Raw genomic sequence first — 26104 nt, 5'->3', positions numbered from 1 at the left:
CTGAAGGATGGGGGGCTGAGGAGAAGAGTGGAGGCCCAGGGCCCTGTGCTGACTCTCCAGCAGGGAGCTCGGCACCTGATGGTCCCACTCCATAAACCAGAGGGCACTCAGGGAAGCAGCTGGACGGGCCCACCCCAGGAGAGGCTCAGCTCTGGGACTAGGGGAAGATTTATCAACCAAGACCAGAGAACCCTGACCTCCTCCCATCAGGCAACTTCGTGGCCCTTCTCCTGGAAACAGAAGTGTTGAAGGTCAGGAGACCCTAACCCCAACCAGGCATCCACACACCACCACTACCCCCCTGGTGTGCACACACACACACATATACACCCACTCTAACACACTCACACAGATGCAAACTCTTCCAACTCAGCACACTGACAGTCACACATCTCTCACGCGTAAACTCAACAGAAGTCATCTCACACACTTCACATTCACACTCACACACTCACTCCCATGCACACATACACACACTCGTGTTTTCCCGCATGCTTTCCTCTCACAATCTTGCACATGCACACACACACACCCCACCCCCACTTTACACACACTCAGCCCTGCATCTCTGACACACGAACTCCAGACCCAGTTCTTGTCTCCTGAGCTGACACTTCCTGGGTAGCTCTGCAGAGACCAGCTCCGACTTCAACCTCTCCGGTGCCAGGAGGGGCCATCCAGCACTTGAACCTGGAAAACAGGACCAGAGAGTCAGGATCACACAGGAAGCTGAGGTCAGCAGGAAGCCAGGAGCTCACCCTTCTTCTTCACTCTTGCAACCCCACACCAATGTCGTCCTGCACCCTCTACCGTGAGTTCTCCAAGGTCACAGTGAAGGAGAGATTCCCAGAGTGGCCCGTGATGGACACTCAGCTGCCGATCCTCTGGCCTTCACAGCCTGATTCCAAAGTGGCAAGCATGGAGGTCTGCAGCAGCATTTGGTAAAGGTCTTGAACGTCCCCTCGCACTCACACTGCACACTCAGAGACTTCCCCACGGTGCCGCCACAGTGTGGGGGCCACTCAGCCTCCAGGTCAGGCAGCCTAGAAACACGGTCAGCTTTCTCTTCACCCTGAAGAGCCTGAACCAGAGACACCTTCGGCATCAGGTGGTCTGGAAGCCCGGGGGTCTCCCTGAGGCTGGAGGGGGCAGAAGGCAGGAGCCAGGAGCTAGGGCCTGTGTTCAGGGTCTGAGGGAAGGAGATGCAGGTGTGGGACCCTGGGAGTCGGGAGGCCGGGCCCCGCAGTGGTGCTCAGCCAGCTTACAATATTAGGGGTAGATGAGCCTTTGATGGCCTCCATAGGTTCTGGGTCCCCCAAAAGCGTCAGTCCTAGAGGAGACACCTGTCCCCATCAACCACCAAGAACTGAATGAAGCCCCTCGGTGCACCCTGAATAAATGTTTGGATGGAACAACGGGTGAATTCCAGATGGATGGAATGGGAAAGAGGAACTAGGGACAGGAGCTCGGAAAAACAAGAGGAAGCCCATTCTCAGGGCAAGAAGGAGGCCTTCAGCTTCTGGCTGTGCTGCCCTTCCAACTGCAGGTCTCTGGCTTATCACCCAGCCTGCACGGACGCAGCCCCTGCTCACAGGTTGGGGTCAGAAAGGAGAAGGGGCGGCCGTGGGGAGAGAGACCCTAGGGATAGACTCTCTCTAGCTATTGCTCAAGGACATGCACATCTAGAGCACCCTCCTGGGACAGCATCCTGCAAGACTCTTGTCATCCCAACATCTCAGTGCTCCCCACTCCATGGGAAGACCACCCCAGGTTCCCCCTCCCTCCTCCTTAGCACACACAGCCACCTCGCCATGCTCTGGGCCTCTTCTGCAGGTCCTCTGTCCTCCCAAGGTTTTGACATTGCCCTCCCTCCTCCAGGGCCTCTTGGGTCCCTCCACCTACTCTGGAAGCCCCAGTTCTAAGTTATTGGGACCCAGCACCATAAGCTCTCTGCCTCCTGCTTGGGCATGTGCACGGGCACTCGCCACCCAGGGGATTGGTCAACCACCCACATCTGATCTACTCTTTTTTAAAAAATATTTTTTCATTGTCAATGGACCTTTATTTTGTTTATTTATATGTGGCGCTGAGAATCTGAGAATGGAACCCAGAGCCTCACACATGCTAGGCAAGTGCTCTGTCACTGAGCCACCACCCCAGCCCCATCTTGTCTGAAATGACAGGAAGGGGCTTGACACAGAGCAAAGGGAGAAGCCACTCTTGAAAAAGAAGTATGCAAAAAAAAATTAGGGATATAATCTATCTGCTTGTACCATCCGTCTGTCCATTCATCTATCTGTCAAGGATATTTCTTCATCGTCAGTGGTAAGACTGTGTGATTTTGAAATCTAAATTTAAAGAAAACCCTCATGTTTTGCTTCTTCATTTAAATATCTCACTTTGTCTCACTTTATTTCCCAGAAAAGGAGCACAAGTGGCCGGCGGATGTTTCCTCTAAAGTAATGAACTCAGCCTCCTTCGTCACTGTTGGATCCCACCCCAGTATTATCCTGCATCCTCTACCACGAGGTTCTCCAAGGTCACAGTGAAGGTGAGATTCCCAGATGGTCTGTGATGGACTCTTGGGTTGTTCTGTTCCCAAGAGACATATAATAATAACTAAAGACATTTTTGGTGGTCACAATCTGGGAGGGGGGCTACTGGCATATAGTGGATAGAGGGCAGAAATGTGGCTGAATGTTCCGGTGCAGTGCACAGAACAGCACCCCCAAGTCAGGGAAGGCCACAGGTAGCCCCCCGAGTCAATAGCATTGAGATTGAGGCACCTTGGGGAGGGGGCCATGTGCCCCAGCTGGACCTCCCAGGATGGGGATTGTGGCCCCACCTCTGTCTGGTCAGCTTTCCTGGGCTCAGGCTCTGGGAGCCCCGCTCTCTCCACTCCTGACAGGCCGGGTGGAGGCCCAGGGCAGGGTGCATCGTGCCTGCTCTTCAGGTCCTTCGTCCCTCTCTTGGAGTCTGGTGCTACCTTCTTAGGCCTAGAGGGGAAGACATCGTGGAGGACACGCTGGGTCCCACTGTGGAGCCTCGTTCCCGTCTGATTCTCAGCTGGACCCTGAGCAGCATGCACTCCCCCAGCCTCTTGCACCCGCCCCAGCAAGCTCCCGGCACAGGCCCTGAAAAGAAATGCTGACTGTTCTGCGTCCAGGGTCATTGATCCAAGTCCCCAGACCACGACTGAGCAGCTGCCTCACCTTCCCGGGGCCCATCGTGTAGGGCACCTGGGGCCAGCCAGGACCTGCTGGGACGCACAGGGTCACCACGGTGGGGACAGCTGAGCCCCTCGGGTTGTGCTGATGGATCCTCACAAGGAGGCTTTGCAGTAATTGTCATCATGTCATCAAGAGAAATGATCACAGAAATAGAAGTGTGTGGGGCTGGGTCTTGGCTGCTTTTGCACAAGTTTCATCTGGAGTACGCTGCTCGCCCCTCTCTGAGTCCCAGTCTCTCATTATAATAAGGATCGTGATAGAGATTAAATTATCAGCTAATGGGAAACCCATGTAATGCAGCGAGCACGTGTCCCCTGTCCACTCCGTTCCCTCCTTCTCCTCCCTCTGACACAGGAAGACGACATTGCTGATCCTAGTGACGGTGGCCATGATGGCAGAGGGTGCAGTGGACCTGGGGCGAACTGTCAGGGAGCACTGTGCCTCAGTCCTCGTCCTATCCTGATAGGGAGCAGATGAGCCTGGGGGCCTTCCGAGCCCGCCCAGCTCCCTCCTCCCTCCTGCCCTCTCCCCTCACCCCTCACCACCTTTTCCTCACTTGGACCTCGGGGAGACCTCCTGCCTGCTCCCCACTCCCCTGGGACACAGAGAAGCTGCAGAGCTGAAGGCGCCCCATGGCCATGGCCCCGGGCCACCGCTCCAGCCTGAGGTCCCCAGCAGCTGGCTCAGCCTGAGGCTGCAGCTGCTCACAGAGGCTGAGCCCCGAGGACCCCTCTTCGGCTTCCCTGGGCACCTGTGTCCTTCCCTGGCCTCTCCTTGGTCTGGGCTCAGAGCTGGTCCGAGCTGGGGAAGCATTATCTTCTCCGTCCCCTGTGAAGACAATGTCCCCTGTCACTTACTCATAGCAGCCAAGCCTACCCTCTCCAGACCTCAGTGCACCCAGGTCAGCAGTAAGACTGGGCCCACCGCTGGCTCCCGGCAGCTCCCGCCCTTCGAGAGCAGCTGTGGCCGTGGAGAGCGGTCCAAGAGCAGGTCAGCCTTGGCCTTTTGGGGTGCGGCCAGTCGTTGGAGGGCCCAGTACAAAACAAGGACGCAGGGCCTCTGCTCCACAGTCAAGAATGTCAGGGTGGCAACAGCAGAGTGCGCCACCTGGCCTGAGGCCTTTCTGGGCAGGAGGTGTCACTTCACAAGAGGACACTGGAACTCGGAGTAACCTGTCAGTAGAACTAGAATCGGGGGTTGACCCAGTCCTGGTGTTGCTCTCCACGATGCCAGGAGCATGCAGAGGGTAGCGTCCAGGAGGGGACTGCGGCAGAGGGCAGGGGACTTGAGAAACACATTTCCCATCCAGCAAGCCCAGCTCTCAGGTCTTTGAAGAACATGGAGACCACATTGAGATGCATTCCAACGGCCCAGTCCTGTGGGCCCCAGAGAGAGGGGTGTCTGGGGGGGAGACAGCAGACCTGGGCAGCTGGGGCTGGGCAGGCCACCTCTCGGTGTGCAGGGAAGAACCTGGTCTAGATCCTAAACCCTGAGGTGGCTGGCCCTAGTATCCAATCCGCTGCTGAGGAGCAGTTGAGGGACTTAGGGGAGCACAGAATTCAGGGCCCGCTCTCGCCATCTGCTGGTTGCTGGCAGAACTGCCTCATTTTGCTGAGGTTGCTCTAATGCAAGAATGAAACTGAGGACCTGAGGGTCAAGCTGTGGATTTTGTCCCCCCAAGGCGTCCCCCTCAGGGTTGCATGTTAAACCATGTCTCTGGTGCATCTAATGGGCAGCCAGGGCTGAGGATACCCAATCCACCTGGGAGCTAGAAGCAGCTTTCATTTGGAAGAGCAGAGGAGAAAGGATGGGGCAGGAGTAGGAGGAGGTGAGAAAGATTCCAACTCTAAACTGGAGCCACATGCAGTGCCACTCCTGCAGTCCCAGATACTTGGGAGGCCGAGGCAGGAGGACCACTTGAGCCCAGGAGTTTGAGGCCAGCCTGGGCAACACAGCAAGGTCCCATTTCAGGAAAAAAAAAAAATCTACTTGATCAAAAGGGCTGGGTAGAGCAGTGGTAGAGCATGTGTTTAGCATGCAGGAGGGATTGACTCCCCAGCATCAAGAAAGAAAAGAAAAAGAGGAAGGAAGACGGGCTGGGGAGGGAAAGTGAAACTGAAGCAGCATACAGAGAGGTGGGGAGTGTCGTACTCCTACGAAGTCCTCGAGTCGATTGTGGCAGTGAGTATTTAACCAAGAGCCATAAGCTAGGCTTCCATGAGGTCAAAGGGCACCAACACCTGCCAGCCCTTTATGTCCAATAATTAATACATAATCAAGCAAAACTCTGTAACTTCAGCCAATAAACCAATGCATGCCTATTAAAAATACAAAACCAGCCGGGCACGATGGCGTGTGCCTGTAATCCCAGTGACTCCGGAGGCTGAGACAGGAGGACCACAAGTTCAAAGCCAGCTTCAGCAATGGCAAGGTGCTAAGCAACTCAGCGGGACCCTGACTCTAAATAAAATATAAAATAGGGCTGGGGATGTGGCTCAGTGGTCAAGTGTCCCTGAGTTCAATCCCTGGTACAAAAACGAAAAGAAAAGAGAAAAGAAAAGAAAAGGAAAGGAAAGGAAAGAAAGAAGGAAACAAAATACAAAACCAACATTTTAATTGAACTTCATCTCCTATTGAAGCAGATGAGGCTCTTTTATCCAATTAGTTCCCGGGCCCAGGGATAGGTACTCTCTGCCCCAATGAGCGTAGATTTGGGGTCATTGTCTTCCTATTCTTTTCATGGTTGTGGTTGGGAATTCTTAGTTACATGAATAAGCTGACAGGAGTGAAAATTCTCTTGAAACAGTCACATGCGAATCTTTAAGTTCTCTCTAAATATACACAAAGCAGGGCCATCCTCTTATGTATATGATCAAAGCCGCTCAGAACTGTTGATGGACTATAGTTCAGAACCTCTTCCTGTTCCTCCATGAAAGTAAAGACTAGGCCACTGCCTAGGGCTGCCAGAGCCCAGCACCCAGGCAGGGGGCTCAAACCTGGGAAAGCTGCCGTCTGGGACTTGTGGAGGCCAGAGAGCCAAGACTGGGCCTTAGCGGGGGCTTCCTTCCAAGCCTGAGGGAGGCTCTGAGGCTTCTTGCGGCTGCTGAGCGTGTGTCGAGCCTCTGGATGCATTTCCCCACCTGCCTGAGTCTTCATGCGGCTCCCTCCCTGTACACACCCCTGTCTCGTCCATGACATTCTTGGTAAGGACACTGGTCACATTGGATTAGGGTCCCCTCTATGCCAGTTTGACTTCATACTGTTTTCTTCTGTGAAACCCTATTTCCCAATAAGGACCCTTTCTGAGGTGCTAGAGATTAAGGGAGCTCAACCTGTAACATCGCGAACCTTGCAAAAGTATTTTTTTCTCCTTTATCATGAGGAACCAGATCAGCACCAAGATTTCAAAGTTCATTTCTTTGCTGACCATATTTTTGCACCTTGTAGTAAATAAAGCATCAAACAAGATTCGGGATGGGCAGAGGCCTGGGTTTCTCACGTTGAGGTGCCTGCTGGATAGCCGGCTATAAGCAAAACGCCAATCACTCAAATGACAAGCTTTAAAAAGGGGAGTTGATGCACGAGATGTCAATCATGTGGAGATGGAGAGCCAGCCTCCCCTGGGATGGGGTCGAGGGATTCAAACAGTAAAGAAACAGGAGGTCTGAAGTGTGGGGAGAGAGGCTGGAAGTAAGGAGAAGAGAAACAGTCGGTGGTCTGGCCTCAGTAATCAAACTCCATGGCTCTTCACAGAATGTGAGAAAACGGTAGATCAGCAGGCTCAGAAGGTCACCCACCTAGGGCTGCGGCTGTAGCTCAGTGGAAGAGCACTCGCCTAGCATGTGTGAGGCACTGGGTTCCATCCTCAGCACCACATAAAAATAAAATAAAGTTAAAAAAAATTAAACAAAAAAGTGGGGGGAAGTTCACCCACCAGACACCTACACAGACCTAAGGGAAAGGTGAGTGATTCCAACCAGTTTGAGCTCCCTCTGAGTTCCTGAAAGAGCTCAGGCAACTGCGGCCACTTGAGCCAAACGTCAGAGGCATTGGCTACGGCAACGTTGATGGGAGCCCATTGCTTGGTGAGGCGGCCACTGAAATTGGGGATGAAAGCAAATAACTAAAGGCAAATCCACTAGAGGGTTTATTAGGGCTCCCTGGGTTTCAGGGAAATAAATGGGCAAAGGGAAGCAAAAGAAAACCAGCACACCCCTGTGCCCAGAGCAGACCAGGGCTCAGGAAGGGACACTGCACTCTGAGACGGCCCCTAGGAAGTAGGCATGTCCAGGCATGTCCCAGACCTCCCCTGGGTTCCTGCTGGAGCTGGGCGTTGCAGGACGCAGGCCCACCCACCTTCCCTGGGACTGGTGGCTTCTGATTGCAGCAGGAGGACCTGACCCTTCTTGGGTAGCTTGGGTCACTAACCGCCGGGAAGCTGAAGTGGTGGAATCACGTCGCTCACTCACTGGTGCCCAGGGGTCTGGTCCTCCCCCTGAAGTGATCGCTTTGATGGGCCCAGGGAAGCCCAGGTGTTTTGTCAAGCATGATTTCTGGGTGTGTCCCAAAGGGTGAGCGGGGTGAAGCCGACTGCCTTCCCACCAGATGGGAGCAGCCCACCAGTTGAGGGCCAGAGGGTCAGAAAGGAGAGGAAGGTTGAGAGGGCCCCCGCGGACCTCCTGGGCTGGGTGGTCATCTGCCGCCCTTGGTGTCTCAGCCTTTGAGTTACGCTCTGGCTTTCCTGGGTGTCCCTCTCATAGACAGAGGTCAGGCAGATCACCAGACTACTCGGCCTCCGTGGGAACCTGTCACCAGAGGGGGCCTCCGTGGGAACCTGTCACCAGGGGGACCTCATCTCAGGACGAGTGGGGTTCTTGACAAACACCCCAGAAATGAATTTACGGAGGCGTCAGGGAAGGCACAGAGACGTGCTCAGGAGAGCAGAGACATTCGAGTGGGAGATGCTTTGGGGATTCTCAGGCTCTTAAAGGGGACTTGGTGGGAATGGGAAGGTGTGTGCCATGACCTCAGCCTGGTGATCACAGGACGGTTTATGGTGGCCTGGCCATCCTCAGCTCCTCGACTGACGTGGGCTCCATGATCTGACCAGTGGGTAACTTTGGAAAGTATCCTAGGTTATAGGATCTTAAAATCAGCATGTGTCACTTTGCTTAATCCATTTATTATGTGGGCTGACAGTGCACAAGCCGGTTTGCACAAGTGAGCACATTTCCTGTAACTCTAAGATTTACAGATTTCCCAGAAATTTGGGAGTGACAAGCCTGGGAAAGAGACTAACCTGGGGGGCGACAGGCCTGAAAGGTGTGTGGAACCTGAATCTAGATTATGTTTCCTCGTCCTTCCTTCTGTCCCCTTTATACCTACCTTCATATTCCTTCTCTCCTACCCCAAGCCAACACCTTATAATAAATCTCTTTCTAGAAATATATATGTGTATGTGTATGTGTATAAATATACGCATATTTATATACATATTTGTGGATATATATGTGCATATATAGGTGTCGGGTAGGATATATATGTGTGTAAACACACACACACACAAAAAAAAAAATTAGTTCTGTTTCTCTGGAGAAACCTGAATAATATCCCCCAATTGACCAGGACCTCCTCAAATTTGTCCTATGAGAATGGAAAGTACAGGGGGCAAGGTCTCTCTGCTGGAGTGCCAACCCTGTGCATGAAGCAGGTCATCACAACCCTCGGTCACACGAAAGGATGGGAGACTACCCATGCTCTGTTCTTTGCTGCCCTTGTCTTGAAGGTCTGTACAGCAAAGCTTACTCTGTGACAAGACTGTTCTGTGTGCAGACATTGCCCTGAGCCTTGTGTGACGCCCACTGTGTTCCTGCTTGAAGTTGCTAGATAAGACCTAGCTCTGCCATCAGACCCATGTTTTCCTCTTATGGGAGATTAAGACATGCCACCCCAGACTAGACTTCTTTCCCATAATTTTGAGATGACTTTTCAGAGGGGCCACAGACAGAAGTAGCTCTGAGAAGCGGATCGTTCATGGGGAGGTTTGCCTCTGTGAAGGAACTCTACACTAGGGAGGTAGACCGCCTTGCAAACAAGCCTCCCCTGAGGCCCCTTATCTGCCCTCTCTGGATCCACCCAAAGGCTATAGGATGCGCATGCCCTTCTGAGGGTACAGCAAGTGCCGAGTTGTCGCACTAATGGGATCTGAGACTCCTGCCCTGCCCTGCTCCTTTTCCCCTCCCAGACACACCCAGCCAGGTGTTGTTTGAGTTGTTTAATTCTTTCCCTCAGTTCTTTTGCAACTCTGTACAGTGAATTTCCTTGTCTGTGTGATTTGATATATACTTTTGGATATACCTGCAGGATGCAGTCCTATAAATAAAATAGCTGGGATGGAGGTCTCTGCATTTTTAGAATTTTAATGCATATTACCAAAGAGATTGGAAAAATCTTTGCTCTCACCAGAAGTATAAAAAATAGCTACCCAGGGCTGGGGTTGTGGCTCAGTGGTAGAGCACTCACCTAGCATGCATGAGGGTTCGATCCTCAGCACCACATAAAAATAAAATAAGGATATTGTGTCCACCTAAAACTAATAAATAAATAAATAGCTAACCACCACATCTCAACCCCCCCCCACACACACACACAAATCGTCAATTTTTCATCTTTACAAGTCTGACTGGCAGGTAAGACATTTTGATCATCCATGGCCTGGGCCCCTAGGTAGAGAGGATTGCTGCAGGTGCAGGGGATGAAGAGAGGAGACCCACACCTGTGTGCAGCTGTTCCCTAAGAGAATGAAGAAGCCAAATGTAAAAATAATTAAGTTTAATTTAAAAAAAAACAATCCTGACGTAAAGAGAAACTTCCATTCATGACTGAAAGGCCACACAGCGTCCAGGGATGATGATGATCCAGAGCTAGAATATTCTGAAGTCACAGGACTCAGAGGGTAAAGATGGAGTCATCCTGGCCGCCCGTCAGAATGAGCAACCGCGTACAAGCAACATAGGTGGCCTCTCCTGGCGCCACACCAGGAGACAGTGCCGGGAGATCTGCAGGTGCCAAAGGCAAAAGACACCGTGGCATGGACTCTACGCGGGGCGGCTGCTTTTGAAGTATCCCAGCAACAATCTACAGATGCGAGAACTGATGGAATACAGCTCCCATGGCCCGTCAAAGGTAGAAAGACTACATCATGATAAACGTTTGCCAAGAAATCGATACATTAGAGATGAAAAAAGAGAGAGTGGTGACCAGTGAATGCATCCGTGGTGGGCGGGGGGTAGGGGAGGTTCCTGGGGATTGAGCCCAGCAGTGCTTTACCACCAAGCTACACCCTAGTCCCTTATTTATTTTTCAGATAAGGTCTTTCTAAGTTGCTGAGGTTCTAAATTGTGGAGGCCATCCTTTATTTTTGGATACTAGGGATTGAACCCAGAGGTGCTTAACCACTGAGCCATATCCCCAGCCCCTTTTTTACCTTTATTGAGAGACAGGATCTCGCTAAGTGGCTTAGGACCTGGCTAAGTTGCTGAGGCTGGCTTTAAACTCGTGATCCTCCTGCCTCGACCTCCTGAGCTGCTGGGATTATAGATGTGCACCCCTGCACTCAGCTGGAGACCATCCTTGAACTTGAGGTCTTCCTGTCTCAGCCTCTGTTTTGGTCAGTTTTTTTGCCCCTGTGATGAAAGGACCCAATTGTAGAGGAGGAACGGTTTATTTGGAGGCTCACAGTTTCAGAGACCTCACTCCACACAAAGCAGGCTCCATTCCTTGGGGCTGGAGGTGAGGCAGAACATCATGGCAGAAGAGTGTGGTGGAGGGAAGCAGCTCACATGATGATCAGAAAGCAGAGAGAGAGAGAGAGAGAGAAGAGAGACTCCACTTGCCAGATACAAATATGTAGCCCAAAGCCACACCCCAATCCCCCACCTCCTCCAGCCACACCTATCTGCCTTTAATTACCAATTAATCCTCTCAGGTGATTAATTCATTAATTGGGTTAAGGCTGTCACAACCCAATCCTTTCCCCTCTGAACCCCCTTGCATTGTCTCACACGTGATCTTCTGGGGGACACCTCACATCCAAAACATAACAGCCTCCCAAGTCCCTGGGATCACAGGCACCACGCCTGGCTAAGCAGTGAATACATTTAAAAGCAAGAGGAACAAAAGAAGACTGAACTGTGGGAAATATCCACAGAAGAGAATATAAATATCACACAGACAAAAAATACTAACAAAACCAGGCCTGGAAAGGGAGGGGCGGGGCGGAGTTTACGAAGGGAAGGTCCTCTTCTACGGAACTGACGCGTGACTTCAAGATGCTAACGGGGGACTCAGAACAGGGGTCTGCACAGGGCATGATTGTGGAGCATGGGCGCCAGACCTGGCAGCGGAAAAGAGACTTTCGCTGGAGGGTCAGGTCAGAGAGGGCAGCGGAGCCCAGGAAGGGTGGGGGTGGGGTCTGGATGTAGCTCTGCCACTCTCTAGCTGAGTGAGACCTTGTCTGTGGACCTGTAGGTTTCTTCCACGGCACTAAACTGGGCCTTTTTTTTTTTTTTTCTATTTTGGGGCTTATACTTGAACAGTGCCTGGTACTCAGTAGACAGTGTTTGTTGAATGAACAAGGAGGAGCTTAGTAACCGGGGACCTGGCCTGGGTGCAGAGACTGGCCAGAGCAGGGGCACGGGCGACCTGGACTAATGTTTCCTGAAGGAGCAGCAGCCTCTGTCCCACTGCAAAGGGGACCCCGGCAGGTGGCACTGGGGACCCAAACCATGCTCCGGCGATAGTGGGCATGGGCTCAGTCACAGGCTGGGTGCACCATTCACCCCTCAAGCCAGAGGACAGCAGGGAGTGGCAGCCACAAGCAAGGGAGACAAGGCTGGGCGTGAGCAGGGGAGGGGGAGGAGAGCTTCAGAGATGGAGGCCCTGTGAAGTACCAGCTGTGCCCCATGTGCCAGGACAGCCAGTGTGAGGTGGATCTGTGTCACTTGCTTAGGCCACGATATGCAGCTATTTGGCCCAACACCCACCTGGGTGTGGCTGTGAGTATGTTTTAGGGGAAATTAACATCAAGTCAGTAGGCTTTGAACCAAGCAGATTACCCCCATAATGCGGTGGGCCTTGTCCAGTCGTCCAATCGGTTAAAGTCCTCAAGAGAAAACAGCCGAGTGTCCCATGAAGAGGAAATTCTGCCCCAGCCTGTCCTCCAGCTCCACCTGCAGCAGCAGCTCCCGGCTCTGCAGCCTGCCCTGCCCTCCACATCACTGAGCCTCCTTGGAATGCCCCCCCACACACACACTGCTGGGCTTCCCTGGAGAACCCCGACTCTCACACTCAGCTTCAGGGAAGGGAGGTGCAATGTCCCAGCCTCCGTCCGGCTGTGTCCTGCGCTGTCCTTCCTGCCCCTGACCGGCTGTGCCTCCTCCATAGTGGCCTCCTTCCCAGAAGTACAAGCCCAGGAGCTGGAACTGGACAGGGAGGAAACGGCTGTCCTTTTCTCCTTTTCTCCTGATAAGGTCACTCGCCAGTGGCACTTTCTGGACAGCCAACCCTGAAGCTTCAGCCATTGGGTGGAACCTTAGTCTGGGTGCGTTGGAAAGGATACACAGCTGTGTGGTGGCCTTGCCCCTCTGCCACCCCAAGCCCACGGTGTCGGATCTGCTCCAGCTCCAGCATCCCACTGTGGTTCCCCAGCTGTGCGGCTCAAGCCGGGCGTGGTGGCACACACCTGGAGTCCCAGCAATTCTGAGGCGAGGCAGGAGGACTGTAAATTCAAAGCCAGCCTCAGCAAGTTAGCAAAACCCTGTCTCAAAATAAAAAATAAAAGGTCTGGGGTGTGACTCAGAGGTTAAGCACCCTGCGTTCAGTCCCCAGGACAAGAGCGCATTATCAAGTGGGCCATCGCTGTGGGTGCCAAACTGTGCGGCCCGTCTTCCACCACCCCAGACAAGAGGAGCAGCCTGACTGCGCGAAGACGGAGGAGACCACGAGGGACTCACAGGAGTGTCCGCAGAGAGGGCCAGGTCGACTTCAGCCACTGAGGGACGGAGCTGGGTGGGGTGGGCGGGCAGCCCCTTTCCTTCTCTGTCGTGAGGTTACAATGTGGAAACACTCGATTAGTTGGAGCCCGGCACCCAAGGAATGCAGACAAAGGTCCTCAATGTGGCAGGTGACCACACTTGAGATGACATGTGACCTCCAAGGAACTGGGGCCCCTGGGGGAAGCATCTTCTCTGGTGGCACTTCCTACTGTCTCCGCGACCCCCAGGGGTCAGAGCTGCAGAAGCAGGGACCAGGGGCTGCTCCCCGAAGCTGCTGAGTGGCCTCAGAGGCACAGTCATGCCGACCACATGGCTTCCTCACAGAAATGCTCTTTTTCTTCTACTGGAGCGTCATTTCACTACTAGTTCTCATCTGGCGGACTCCGCCTCCTCCCAGGGCACCTCTGAGGCCTGTTTACCCAGAGGACAGCACTGAGCATGCCCAGCAGCAGGGGCACCTCCAGGAAGACCAGGATCAGGAAGTAGGTGCTGCTGAACAAGGACCTGGGAACAAGAAACAGGAAATAAAAAACTGCCACCTGGGGCAGAGGCCGGGGTCTTCCAGCCGTCCCTGTGCCCAGATCCGGGGATCCAGTAGTCAAGTGAGGGAGACCTGGGGCCAGCAGGACAGCCCCCTTGGAAGGCCTGGGTGTCCCCCACCACAGTAAGCCTGGCCTTAAGCCACCTCCTTTTCCTGTCCACCCCCAGTCTGCCGCGGGGGGCTGGTCTCCCACAATCCCCCTCCCTAGTCTCCTTCCCTCCAGGCTGAGGGTTGGCTGTGCTCTCTGTATGTCTCGGTGACTCCACCCAGATGGCCCTCCCCCTCACTGCTGCCTGTGTCAGATCTGACGTCACATCTTTGAAGGCTTGTGGGCCACCACACCTGGGAATTGTTTCCCTCTGCTCCCACCCGCTGTGCCATGGACTGCCACTGGCCCCGCAGTTCTTTGTTACTCCCTGTGAGTCTGAAGGACCCTCGATCCCCCTCCTCCCCACCATCCTCCACAGCCCCCACAGGTCTCCACCTTCCAGGGCCATCTTTGTTTCAGTCCAACAGAAGGCTTCCCCCAGCTCAGGGAAAACTCTGAAGTACATCCAACGTGAGAATGCGGATGGGTCGCTGAGTGTTCCTGAAGATGAAGGGGAGGCCACCAGGCAGGGCACAGGTCAAATGCCCTGTGCTCTCTCCATTGCTCTGCACTCTCTGGGGCTCTCCACCACACCTCCCTGGTCTCCTGCCCTCTGTCTCTCAGCAGCTAAAACTCCCTACATTTACACAGAGGCACTTCCAAAACAGAGGAGGAAACCAACCAAACAAACAAACACCACCAGCCAAAGACCTGGGCGTGGTGGGGAATGCTGCTAATCCAGAGGCTCGGCCAGCCCCAGCAATTTAGCATGAAGCAACTACGTGAGACCCTGTCTCAAAATTAAAAATAATAAATATAATAATAATAATAAAGGCAAGGAAGTGACTCAGTGGTTAAGGGATCCTGGGGTGAATGCCTGGTCCCAAAAAAAAATCCAAGCAAGGAGCCTAAAGCAGCCCCCAAGGTGGAGTTCCTCATAAGTATTTAGCTAATTCAAGAGTAAGACAGTGGAAGGAACAGCATCTACTAGAAAGGGGACCAGACAAGAAAGGGGTGCAGTTCTGGAAGAAGGAGTAGGAGAAAGGGACTTCCCATTGGCTCTGGAAGGAGCACAGGGTGTGTGGTTCAGCTGTGACCTTGACCTGGGGCCTGACCGCAGCGACCTGAGATGGAGTTAAGCTGGAGAGCTATCAGAGGCTGAATTCTTTGGATATCTTCAAGGGAGGTCAGCCTCAGACTGGCACTCCACAGCCTCTGCCATGAGGAACGGAGCCAAACTTCCAGCTCCCCACCCCTCCCCTCTGCATCTCCCACACCTCACTGGGTACTAGGGGAGAGGTGGGCTGGACAAGGAGACTTGCCGGGAGCAGATGGGAGAGGAGTCTTTCACAACCCACACAGGCCAAACTGTGGCAGTCTTGTCCCCAGGGGGCCATGTTGGAGAGAGGCCAGAGGCCCAGGCCCATTCTCCTCTCCTGCTACCCAGCCGAAGTCTTTGCCTTCACGCATGTGCTCAAAGGTAAACTGAGGTTGGGGAGCCCACCCCAGATTTTTCAGTGACTCTTCTGACATGAGGATTATATCAGGGGGGACAGGTGGGGGTGCCATGCTGAGTACACCCACAGGATGCAGTGACCAGGTTTAGCAGGTGAAAGTGCAGGGTGCCCAGGTAACCTTCATAGCCAGATAAACACAGATACTTCTTAGTGTTACATTGTCCCATTAAACACTTGGGTTACCTTTGGCTAAAGCATTATTGATTGTTTGTGTGAATTCCAGGATTCCTGGGCATCCTGAATTTAATCTGGAAACCTTCCCAGAGGAGGTGCCGTGGGGCCAGGCCCCCAAGAAAGGACTCTAGGACCCAACTCTGCTTACCACTCGAGGGGGCTGGTGGTGCGAGTCACTGATGGGTTGCTGGCGGTCTTCCCAGTGATCGAAGTCACCGTGGTTGTCCTTGCTGTCACTGGATTTCCTGGGGCTAAATAAAGCCAAACAGAGTTACTTCTTCCATGAACAACCCAGCTCTGGGTGGGCCTAGAGTATTCTCCCCCTGAGAACTAAAGATTTCTCCTTGGCCACCAGGACCCTTTAGCTGTCATCTAAAACATTAAAGTAGTTCTTTAATACAGAAAACCACTTGGTGAACAAGCAAGAGATTCTGAGGACCAAGCTCAGGAAGCAAGTTACAATAATCAGTCCTGGTCTGCCTGTCAAGCTGAGCACACACAATGGAGTTCTGTGGTCCCTAGGCCACACTAGCTCTTTCTGAGTCTCTGCCTGGGCTGAAGCTAGCTCTCTCGCCTGCTCTGCAGGGATGCAACCCACTGAGCTGGCCCCTTTCCCTGAGCCTCCTCTGGGAAACCCAGGCTGCCTGGCACTGATGGCTGGTGCCAGGATGGACCAGGTGCCATCCTCTTCTCTCTCTCCTTTGCCACCCTTTCCTTTCTCCCAACAGCTCCACCAGGTCGCCATCCTTTCCCCGGTGGAGCATGGTGCTTGTGATAACCTCCATAATCCACCTCCAATGCAGTGCCAGTTCTTGCTGTACCTCACTGTTCTCACCTGTGCTGAGCTTCTAGAACAATCTAAACATAAAAGATCACATCACATTTGGCTCTTTTTCTGATGATATCATTTTCCCATATTAGATCAAGGTATGACTGGCACATAATAAACTGTAAATATTTGACGTATATAATTTGTTAAATTGAGGATAGATTAACTGCACACACCACCACTCAATCAAGATAGTGAACATAGCCAAAATATTTCCTCAGTAATACCCTCTTCCCTATTCTGTCACCAGGTGCTGTGGACTGAAAAGTATCCCCCCAAATCCAAACATTGAATCCACCCAACTCCTAGTACCTCAGAATGGGACTGTGTTTGGAGACAGGGCCTTTGAGGATACAAGAAGTATCTAACCTTAGAAGAGGAGATGAGAACACGTGGACTGACCCAGGGATGTGCAAGCACAGAAGGATGACCATACGAGAGGACAGCCAGAGGGTGGCTCTCTGCATGAGCATCCTCAGCCAGACCCCCCCCCCAGCCCCCACCTTCATCTTGGACGTGCAACCTGTAGAACTGTGAGGGATGCTCTGTGTCTACACCACCCGGACTGTGCCATGGCAGCTGAGCAGACGACCACACCAGGCAACCCCCGGGTGCCCTCTGATCTTATCCAGAGTCTGCACTGCTACAATTCCATGTGCATGCCATGAATCAGAATGTTCTGGAAGGCCTCCACTTCAGGCAAGTTATGAGGATTTGATAATGGGGACACCTTCCTCCTGGGCACTGTCAGGATTCTGAGAGACAAGGCCTGCTGCCCACTGTGCCACCAGAACACACCCCAGAGGTTCCAGGCCTGGGCTCAGGTGACTGTGGTGCTCCTTTGTGCCCCCAGAGCCCTGCCAGCTGGTGCCGCCTGTCCAGGGGCCGAGCAGCAGAGTCAACAGGAAACGCCTTCAACCCCAGGCCTCGGGACCCTGGAGCCTGCAGCAGCGTCTGCTTTCTGGAGGACTTGGGACGACCCTCAGTAAGCCAAAGGCAGGAGCGGCTCCCAGCGGGTCCCAGCAGCAGGAGCAGCCGTCTGTGAAGGCCTCTCTGGGCTCAGGAGTCAGACCCGCACACCAGGCTCCACAGGGCGTCTTCTCCCCAGGTGGATACGGAGGGGGTGAGAACAGACCTGTCCAGGCCCCGCCCAGAGCACCCCAAAGAGCAGGCACCCCTGGACACTGAGGTCCAGGAAAGCAGTAGCAGGTCTCCCAGACCCAAGGCTGAAACTGGGGACCATCACCTTGACCTTTATTGGCAAACATTCAGGACTCAGCTGTGCAGAGGGAAGAGAGTCTGCTCTGGCTGACTTCCTGGAGGAGGCTCCAGGATCCGGGGCTTTTAAAGAAGCCCCACCCTGGCCAACCCCAAGGGTTCACTCAGGACTCTGTGAGACCTCGGGATTCAAGCCCCTCTGTGACAGGTCACTCTGAATAATGGCCCATCCACTTCAGGGGGACCTCAGGGACACATCAACTCACTCCTACCTGGATCAATGGTCACATCAACTGGAAACCCAGGGTCAGATAAAACCCTCTCAATTGCACACCAGTAAATGTCAGCGTCATCTCTCCTGAGGTCCTCCATGGTCACCATGAACGTGAGGTTTTCCTCATCATCCCTGATGGACACACGGTCCCTCTTCACCTCCTGCTCTGATGCAGTGGTTTTAACAAGGATTTTGCAGTCCTTCCAAACAGCTCCTCGACACCAGTACTTCCTGTGGGTCTTCCAGCCTGAGGTATAATTACACTGCACGGTCAGTGAGCCCCGCTCTGGGCCACTCTTTGTCTTTGGACCAGTGACTTCATTCTTTGCAGTGGAATAGCCTGGAAAACACAGATCCATGTAGCTGTCACTTCCCACCCCAAGGGCACGGCCACAGTGTCCTGCTCTGGGAAGAGTTCCCAAGTCCAAGTGCATCATGAATAATGGTCAAGGAAGGAACCCACCTTCCCAGAGAGGGACCTGCCTACTTAACACCTGCTGGGCCAAAGGCTCCAGGAGGATCACTGGTGAGCACAACCCCAGCTCTCTCAAGAAACAAAAGTGGGGACACAGCAAGGGTGGCTTCTTGTCCTTCACCCCTCTCTGCCCTCCAACAGCCAGTGAATCATTATTTTTGATTGCAAGCACTGTCCATTGTATGGATGGACCCCAAGTCTTTAATCCATCCACCAATGGGTGGACGTTTGGGTTGTTCCCATTTTGGGACTATTACAAATAAAAAGACTATGAATGTTCTCATACAAACCTGTGGGTAGCATTAACATAATGCTGTTAATTTTTGAGTATGTGGTTTTTGTTCATCTTGTCACTGAATAATAGTGTTGAGCATCTTTCTTTCTTTCTTCCTTTTTTTTTTTTTTTTTTTTTTTTTTGTACCAGGGATTGAATCCAGGAGCAATTAACTCAGGATCTTCCTGCCTCAGCCTCCCAAGTTACTGGGATTACAGGTATGCTCCACCACACCCAGCTATGTTAAGTGTCTTTTCATGAGATTATTTGCCATCCACATACAGTCTGTTTTAAATATATTTTTAAAATTTTTTAGTTATAGATAGACACAATATCTTTGTTTACTTATTTTTATCTGATGCTGAGGATTGAACCAGTGCCTCACATGTGCAAGGCAAGCGCTCAGCCACTGAGTCACAACCCCAGCCCCAAATATGGTCATTAGTAAAGTGTCTATTCAAATCTTTAGCCCATTTTTATTGAATTATTTGTTTTCTTGTTTTAGAGGCTTAAGACTTCTTTATGTTCTGGAAACAAATTATGTATCAGATTGTATGAGTTATGTGTTGCTCTGTGACAGGTTACCAAGAAACTTGGTGGCTTGAAATATCAAACGTTTATTATCTCACGCTTTCTTCAGATCACGAAGCTGGACATGGCTTGGCTGGGTCCCCTGACTCACAAGGTTGTGACGAAGATATCAGCCAGCTGAGGCTTCGGATACCTCAATAGGGAGAATCTGCTTGTAAGCTCACTCCTGTGGGTTTTAGCAGGTCTCAGTTTCCTCTGGCTGTTAGCCAGGTGACAGTTCCTAGACACTCAGCCTTCCCACAGGGCTACTGACAACATGGCAGCTTGCTCCTGCCAGAGAGCAGGGTTCAGGAGAAGACAGTGAGTGGGCAAGGAGATGAAAGCCACAGCCTTTTTATAACCTAATCTCGGAATTGATAGCCCACGAAATGTTCCATTCTCTGTCCACCAGTTACTAGGTTACTAGGTCCAGTCCACACTCAGGGGAAGGGATTACACCAGGCTCTGGGTACCCAGAGGTGGAGACCCCTGGGATCTCTCTCAGAGGCTCCCTGACACACAGCTTCTGTATGTACTCTCTGAATGACTTCTCCACGTCTCATTGTATTCTCTTCATGCTATTTACCAAAGAGTGGAGGTTTGAATTTTAACAAAGTCCAATTTATCAATCTTACAGATTACACTTTTGGTGTTAGATCTAGGAAAAAATGTACCAAACCCAAGATCTCAAAAGAGTTTCTTCCATGTTTTGTTTATTTTTTTGGTACCCAAGATTGAACCCAGGGATGCTTAACCACTGAGCCAAATCCCCAGCCCTTTTTATATTTTATTTAGAGACAGGTTCTCGCTAAGTTGCTTAGTGCTTCACTAAGTTGCTGAGGCTGGCTTTAAACTTGTGAACCTCCTGCCTCAGCCTCTCTGGCTGCTGGGATTTCTTCCCTGTTTTATTGTGGAAGTTTTGTGGGTTGGGATTTTACATATAGATTTATGATCTGTTTTGAAATAATTGTTGTGAATAATCTAAAATATGGGTTAAAAAGTCGCCCGGCTAGCTCAGTTGGTAGAGCATGAGACTCTTAAAATATGGGTTAAAATCTATTTTTTTTACACAGGGACACCAGCACAATTTGTTGATAGGATTATCATTTTTTTCATTTAATTGCTTTATAGCTTTGCCTATATATATGTGGTGAGGGGTGTACCTACATCTGGATCCTCTGTTCTGATTCACCTTGATCCATGTTTCTATCTGACCCCAACACTGACATTATGACTACAGCATTATTTTAAGTGTGGAAATCAGAAGTGTATGTCTTCCAACTTTGTCCTTCTTTTTCAAAGTTGTTTTAACTATTCCAGGTCCTTTACATTCCCACACCAATTTTAGAATAAGCCTGTCAATCTCTTTCCAAAAAAAAAAAAGTCCTATTAGAATTTTTAGGCGTTGTGTTGAATCTATAATTTAATTGTCTTTTTAGCAATGTTGAATCTTACAACCCATACACAAAATACATTTCTTCATTTGTTTAGCTTTTCTTTGGTTTCTCTCAGCATTATTGCATACTTTTGCCATTTAGGTCTTGCACATCTTTTGTACCTTTATCCTTAAAGAGTTCATATTTTTATGTTATTATAAATAGTATTTTGAAATTTCAACTTCTGATCACTTATTACAAGTTCATAGATATCAACTGATGCTTGCAACCTTTCGAGACTCATTCACTAGTTCTAGTAATATTTAGAGGGGGGATATTTCAAGGGTTTTCTGAATACATAATCGTATTTTCTCCTGCTCAAGAGATTATTATTTCTTTATTCAATCTGGATGCTATATACATATAAATTTTTTAAAAATCTTACTGCTGCCTAGAAACCACACTACAATGTAGAACAGAAGTGAAAAGAAAGCATTCCTGATGTTAAGGAAGAAAGCATTGGTCCATTACAATTATGTATATTACCTTTTGTAATTGCCCCTTATCAGATTGAAAATGTTTTCTTGTTTGACAAGAGGTTTTCTTAGTTTTTGTTGTTGTTGTTTGTTCGTTTTGTTTTGTTTTGTTTAAATCAGGAACAGAGTTGGATTTTATCACATGCCTTATCTGTGCCTATTGAGATAATCATATGCATTTTATTTTGTAGTGTGCTTAATTCACACTGATTAATTCTCGAAAGTCAATCACATTCTCACTCCTGGGATAAACCCTGCTTCGTTATGATGCTTTTATTTCTCCATATACTATTGAATTCAATTAACTACAATTTTCCTTAGAACATTTGCAGTTTCATTTATGCAAACATTTACATAAATACTTGCCTGTAATGACTTGGTCTAGGTCTGTATCTGGTTAACGGTAGCCTCGTTGATCTCCAGTTTCTAGAGGAGTTTTATAGAATTGCTATTATCTCAGCCTTTTTGGTCGAACTCTCTGGTAGACCATCTAAGCCCGGGGTGTTGTGTTTTAGTTTGCTCTGTTTTGTTTTATGGGAAGGTTTTAAACCACAAATCTTGTCATTAATAGATGTAGAGTTATTTCAGTCCTCTGTTTCTTCCTGAGTGTCTTTGATAGTTCGTGCCTTTCAAAAGATTTTTTTCCTTTTCATCTAAGCTGGTAAGTATATTGGCATATAAGTTGCTTGTAACATTTCCTTATTGTTCTTTTTACATCTGTAAAAGCTGTTGTGATTCCACTTTTCTTTAGTTTTTTTATATTAGCAATTTTATTTCTTCTCGATTTTTTCCTGGTCACTATGACTAGAAGTTTATCAATGTGTTTTTATCTTGTCACTGAAATGGCATTTCATTTCACTGATTTTTTTTCTATTGATTTTTTTTTCTATTTCATTTGATCTTTCTTATTTCTTTTCTGATGCTACTTTGGGCATAATTTTATTTTATTTCTATGGTTTCTTTCTTCCTTTCCAATAGTCTTTTTTAGTGCTATAAATTTCCCCTAAATACTGAATTAGTAGCATCTCACCATCTTAGCACATTCAGGTTTCCATAACAAAATACCATGAATTTGGTGGCTTACAAACGGTGAGTCCTGCTGGCTCACATGATCCTGACATAAATTTATTCCTTGCAGTCATAGAGGCTGGGAAGTCTAAACTAAAGGCACCAGCAGATTTGTTGTCTGATAAGTATGTGTTCAGAGGTTCATAGTCACTGGGATCACAGGCATGTGCCAAGCTCCCAGTTTAGGAAGATTTATTTATTTATTTATTTTACTATTGGGAGTTGAACCCAGGGAACTTTATCAATGAGCTACATTCCCAATCTTTTTAAAATTTAAATCTTGCAACAGAGTCTTGTTAAGTTGCTGAGGCTGGCCTTGAACTTGAGATTCTCCTGCCTCAGCCTCCTGACTCACTGGGATTACAGGTGTGCACTAGTATACCTGACTCATAATGTTGGATTTTAATTGGAAATTAAATATTACTGATCAGTCTACCTAAAATCTCAAAACATCATATTCAAAGTAAATGAAAATGGGAAAATATTTTATAACAGGTTTTAAATTCCTGAATGTACAAGTAGATTTTAAATATCAATAAGAAAAAAATAGATATCTTTGTAAGCTTCTGTTGTAAAGGCACTGATCCCAATCAGGAGGGCAGAACCTCCATGGCTTAATCACCCCTCAAAGGCTCCACTGTCTACCACCATCCTCTTATGATAAGGGTCCAGCATCCACTGGGGATGTAGCTCAGTGAGAAAGTACCCCTGGTTCAAGTCCCAATATTGAAATAAATATTAGGGAGACACAATATTCTGGCCATCTCCCTCCAGGAGACATTGTGTTTTCTAAGACATTATGTTTTCATTTTTATTCAATTAAAAAACCTCACCGTTTCCTTTTGTTTATTTGTGGTTTTAGAAGTAAGCTGTTTGGTTTTTGAAATATTTAGGAACTTTCCAAAGAACTGTCTTTTATTAATTTCCAACTTAATTTCATCATGACCAGAGAATGACTTAAATCCTTTTAACTTTATTGAGAATGACTGAAATCCTCTTAAATTTATTGAGACAGGTTTATAGTCCAGAATTTAGATATCTTGGAACACGTTCATCTGAAAAGCACATGTATTCTGCTGTTGTTGGACAGACTGTTAAATAACATTAAGGGTAAGTTGTCTGGCAGCGCTGTTCAATCCACTACATCCTTACTGATTTTCTATTTGTTCCATCAACAATTGAGAAAGGGGTATAAAAAGGGCTCTTTGTCCCTTTTCCCTTGTAGTTCTATCAGGTTTTGTTTAATACATTTTGAAGCTCTGCTATAAACTCTTTTATTACATAAATAAAATAAGGTTACTATGTTTTCTTGATGCATCTACCTCTATGTCTTTATGAAATAATCTTTTCATTACTATCAAAAGTCTTTTCTCTGAAATCCACTTTGGAATTAGTATATACATTCTAGCTTTTAAAAAAACTATTTTTACATAGTTTTTTTTTCCCATTCTTTTACTTTTAGTCTAATCAAATATTTGTACTTAAAGTACATTTCTTGATGACAGTAGAGATTGACTTTAGAGATTGACAATCTTCCAATCTCTGGCATGTTTAGACACTTATATTTAATGTAATGATGGATCAATCTGGTTAGGTTTCTATCTTATTACTATTTATTTTTAATTTATCCCATTTGTTCTTAATTTCTTTTTTATTTTTCTGCTTTCTGGAATTTATTGAGTATTTTTCATGACTCTCTTACATCTTTGTTGGTATATCAGCTATGAGTCTTTGTTTTGTCATTTTACTGGCTGCTGAAGGACTTATCATGTACATTTTAAAATAAGAATCAACCTCCATCGCATAGCACTTCTTGTATAATAAGTTCACAATGGTATAATTCCGTTTTCTCCCTCTCAGGTTTTATGCTATCAATGTCAGGACTTTAACTCATTTATATGTGGAACCTCTGAACACACACTGTGGCAATTAAAAGATAATTCATCTTTTAAAGAATTTTTAAAATAATAAATATTATTCCATATTTGCTTGAGTAAATGTCATTTCTAGTGTTCTTTATTCATTTATAAAGATCTGCATTTCCCTCTGGTGTTATTTTCCTTTGGCCTGAATGACCTTTTTAACAGTTCTTGTAGGGTAGATCTGTTATTGATGGATTTTTCGCCTTTTATATTTTATTTTACTTTGGTTTTTGAAAGCTTTTTTACTGGGTAGAGAAACCAAGATTTATATATTATTTCCTTTTTGTTCTTAAGATTTTGTTTTACTGTCTTCTCATTTTCTTCATTCCTAGCAAGAAATCTGCAGCCCTCCTTATCTTTGTCCCACTGTATGCGATGGGTCATGTCTCCAGATGCTCTTGAGATTTTCTCTTGGTCACTAGTTTTGTGAAATTTGATTATAATGTGTGTTAGGCTAGTTTTCTTCAGGATTCTTGTATATAAAGTTCATTAAGCTCATTAGAACAATGGGATGATAGTTTTTATCAAATTGGTAAAAATTCTGGCTTTTATTTTAATTTGATAAAAATCCATCAATTTCTCTGACGTTCCTCCTTTCAAAGATGACAGACAATTTTATGTCTATGAGAATGAGTGAAGTCTCACATATCACTAATGCTCTATTGTTCTTATAAATTATTTCCCTACATACATTTCACTTCAGACGATTCCTGCTGATGTCTCTTCAAATTCACTAATATCTTATTCTGCAATTTTAAATATACCACTAATCTCTTCTGGTGTGTTTTTCCATCTCAGACACTAGTTTTCAGCTTTAAAAGTTTGAAATGGGTCTTTTTATATTTTCCATGTCTCCTGGACATATGAAGTATAGTTATCATACTGATTTAATTTCCTTTTTTGCTAATTTCAACATCTGTGTCAGTTCTAGGTTGTTTTCAGTTGTGACTATTCTCAGAATCAGTGGGTGTTTTCCTGCTTTTTCACATCATCATCATCATCCTCATCAGATCTTACAACCTTTGCCTGTCTTGTACATGTTGTGATTTTCACTCTGTTATTCTCGGATATTTTTTAATTTAAATTACTAGGAAGAGTCTGAATTTTTCAAGACTTGCTCTCAAGATCTATAAGGCCTACATATCAAAGCAGCTTTTGGTCTAGAGCTAATTGTTCATCACTACGGAGGCGGGACATAAATACTCAGTCCAATACCCCACAGATATGTCTTGCCAATCCGGCTCATGAGAACGGTCACAGTATCCGGCCCTGGGCATGCTGGCCACCATTCCCTCTAATCGTTTTGGGTGGTTCTTCGCCCAACCTCAAGTAGCTTTCTCCTACATGAGGTGATCTTTACTCTCTTGAATACTCACAGACGCCCCTTTTCAGACCACTGGAATTCTCACCCTTTTCAAGTCTTTCCTCTCTGCTTCTGTGTCCTGTGAACTCTGACTAAATATTGTTTAATTCACAGTTAATGCACTCAACATGCAATACAGAGTTAATACTCACAATTTGTCATCTGCTTTGGGGAGACATTTTGTTCCCAAACAGCCATTCTGCCCTCTTTCCTCCTCTGCATCTTGTCTCTGTGTCTCCCTTATTATTTTTCCTTAAGTCCCTTCAATTCCAGAGGTCTTCTAGGGTCTGCTTGAGTTATGCTCAACCCTCAAACTCTCTCAAGGCTGTCAGCTGGCCGTTGTTTGGCTCACCTTTTGAAATTTACTTCCTCTCATGGATTAGGGCTTTTGTTGCCTGATATCCAAATTGTTGAAAATATTTGTTTCCTGCATCTTGTCTGTTTTGTTTACTGTTGTTTAAGGCAGGAGGAAAATCTGATTCTTTTACTCTACTTTGTCCATAGCAGATGTTCCATAGTTTATTTTATGTAAATAAGACTTTTATCTCTAAATAAATGAGAATATGCAAGATTCCCATATGATTGACTGTGTGA

At 48.1% G+C, this 26104-nt stretch overlaps 1 protein-coding gene and 1 long non-coding RNA gene across 3 annotated transcripts in view; one reads left to right on the top strand and one right to left on the bottom strand.

The window, feature by feature from the left end:
- Window positions 1-21: 21 nt before the first annotated feature.
- Window positions 22-3506, top strand: LOC144375976 (uncharacterized). Its single transcript, XR_013435941.1, has 3 exons — window positions 22-2325; window positions 2422-2551; window positions 2995-3506. It is a non-coding gene; the product is annotated as an uncharacterized LOC144375976 (long non-coding RNA).
- A 417-nt stretch (window positions 3507-3923) lies between these two features.
- The window catches only part of LOC144375973 (CMRF35-like molecule 5), a 29343-nt gene continuing 7162 nt past the window's right edge, over window positions 3924-26104 (bottom strand). The window contains exons 3-5 of one of the 2 annotated variants that reach the window (XM_078041730.1): window positions 17925-18266; window positions 15754-15856; window positions 3924-4058 (exon numbers count right to left, since the gene is read on the bottom strand). In XM_078041730.1, the coding sequence (XP_077897856.1) occupies window positions 4043-4058; window positions 15754-15856; window positions 17925-18266 (461 nt within the window). In that variant the 3' untranslated portion in view covers window positions 3924-4042. Of the gene's footprint in view, window positions 4059-10046; window positions 13790-15753; window positions 15857-17924; window positions 18267-26104 lie in introns of those variants that run through there. The other variant, XM_078041729.1, reaches the window with a different exon arrangement.

The sequence above is a fragment of the Ictidomys tridecemlineatus genome, chromosome 3, assembly GCF_052094955.1.
Source record: "Ictidomys tridecemlineatus isolate mIctTri1 chromosome 3, mIctTri1.hap1, whole genome shotgun sequence".
Taxonomy (NCBI): Eukaryota; Metazoa; Chordata; class Mammalia; order Rodentia; family Sciuridae; genus Ictidomys; species Ictidomys tridecemlineatus.
This window is presented reverse-complemented; position numbering and strand designations above follow the sequence as displayed.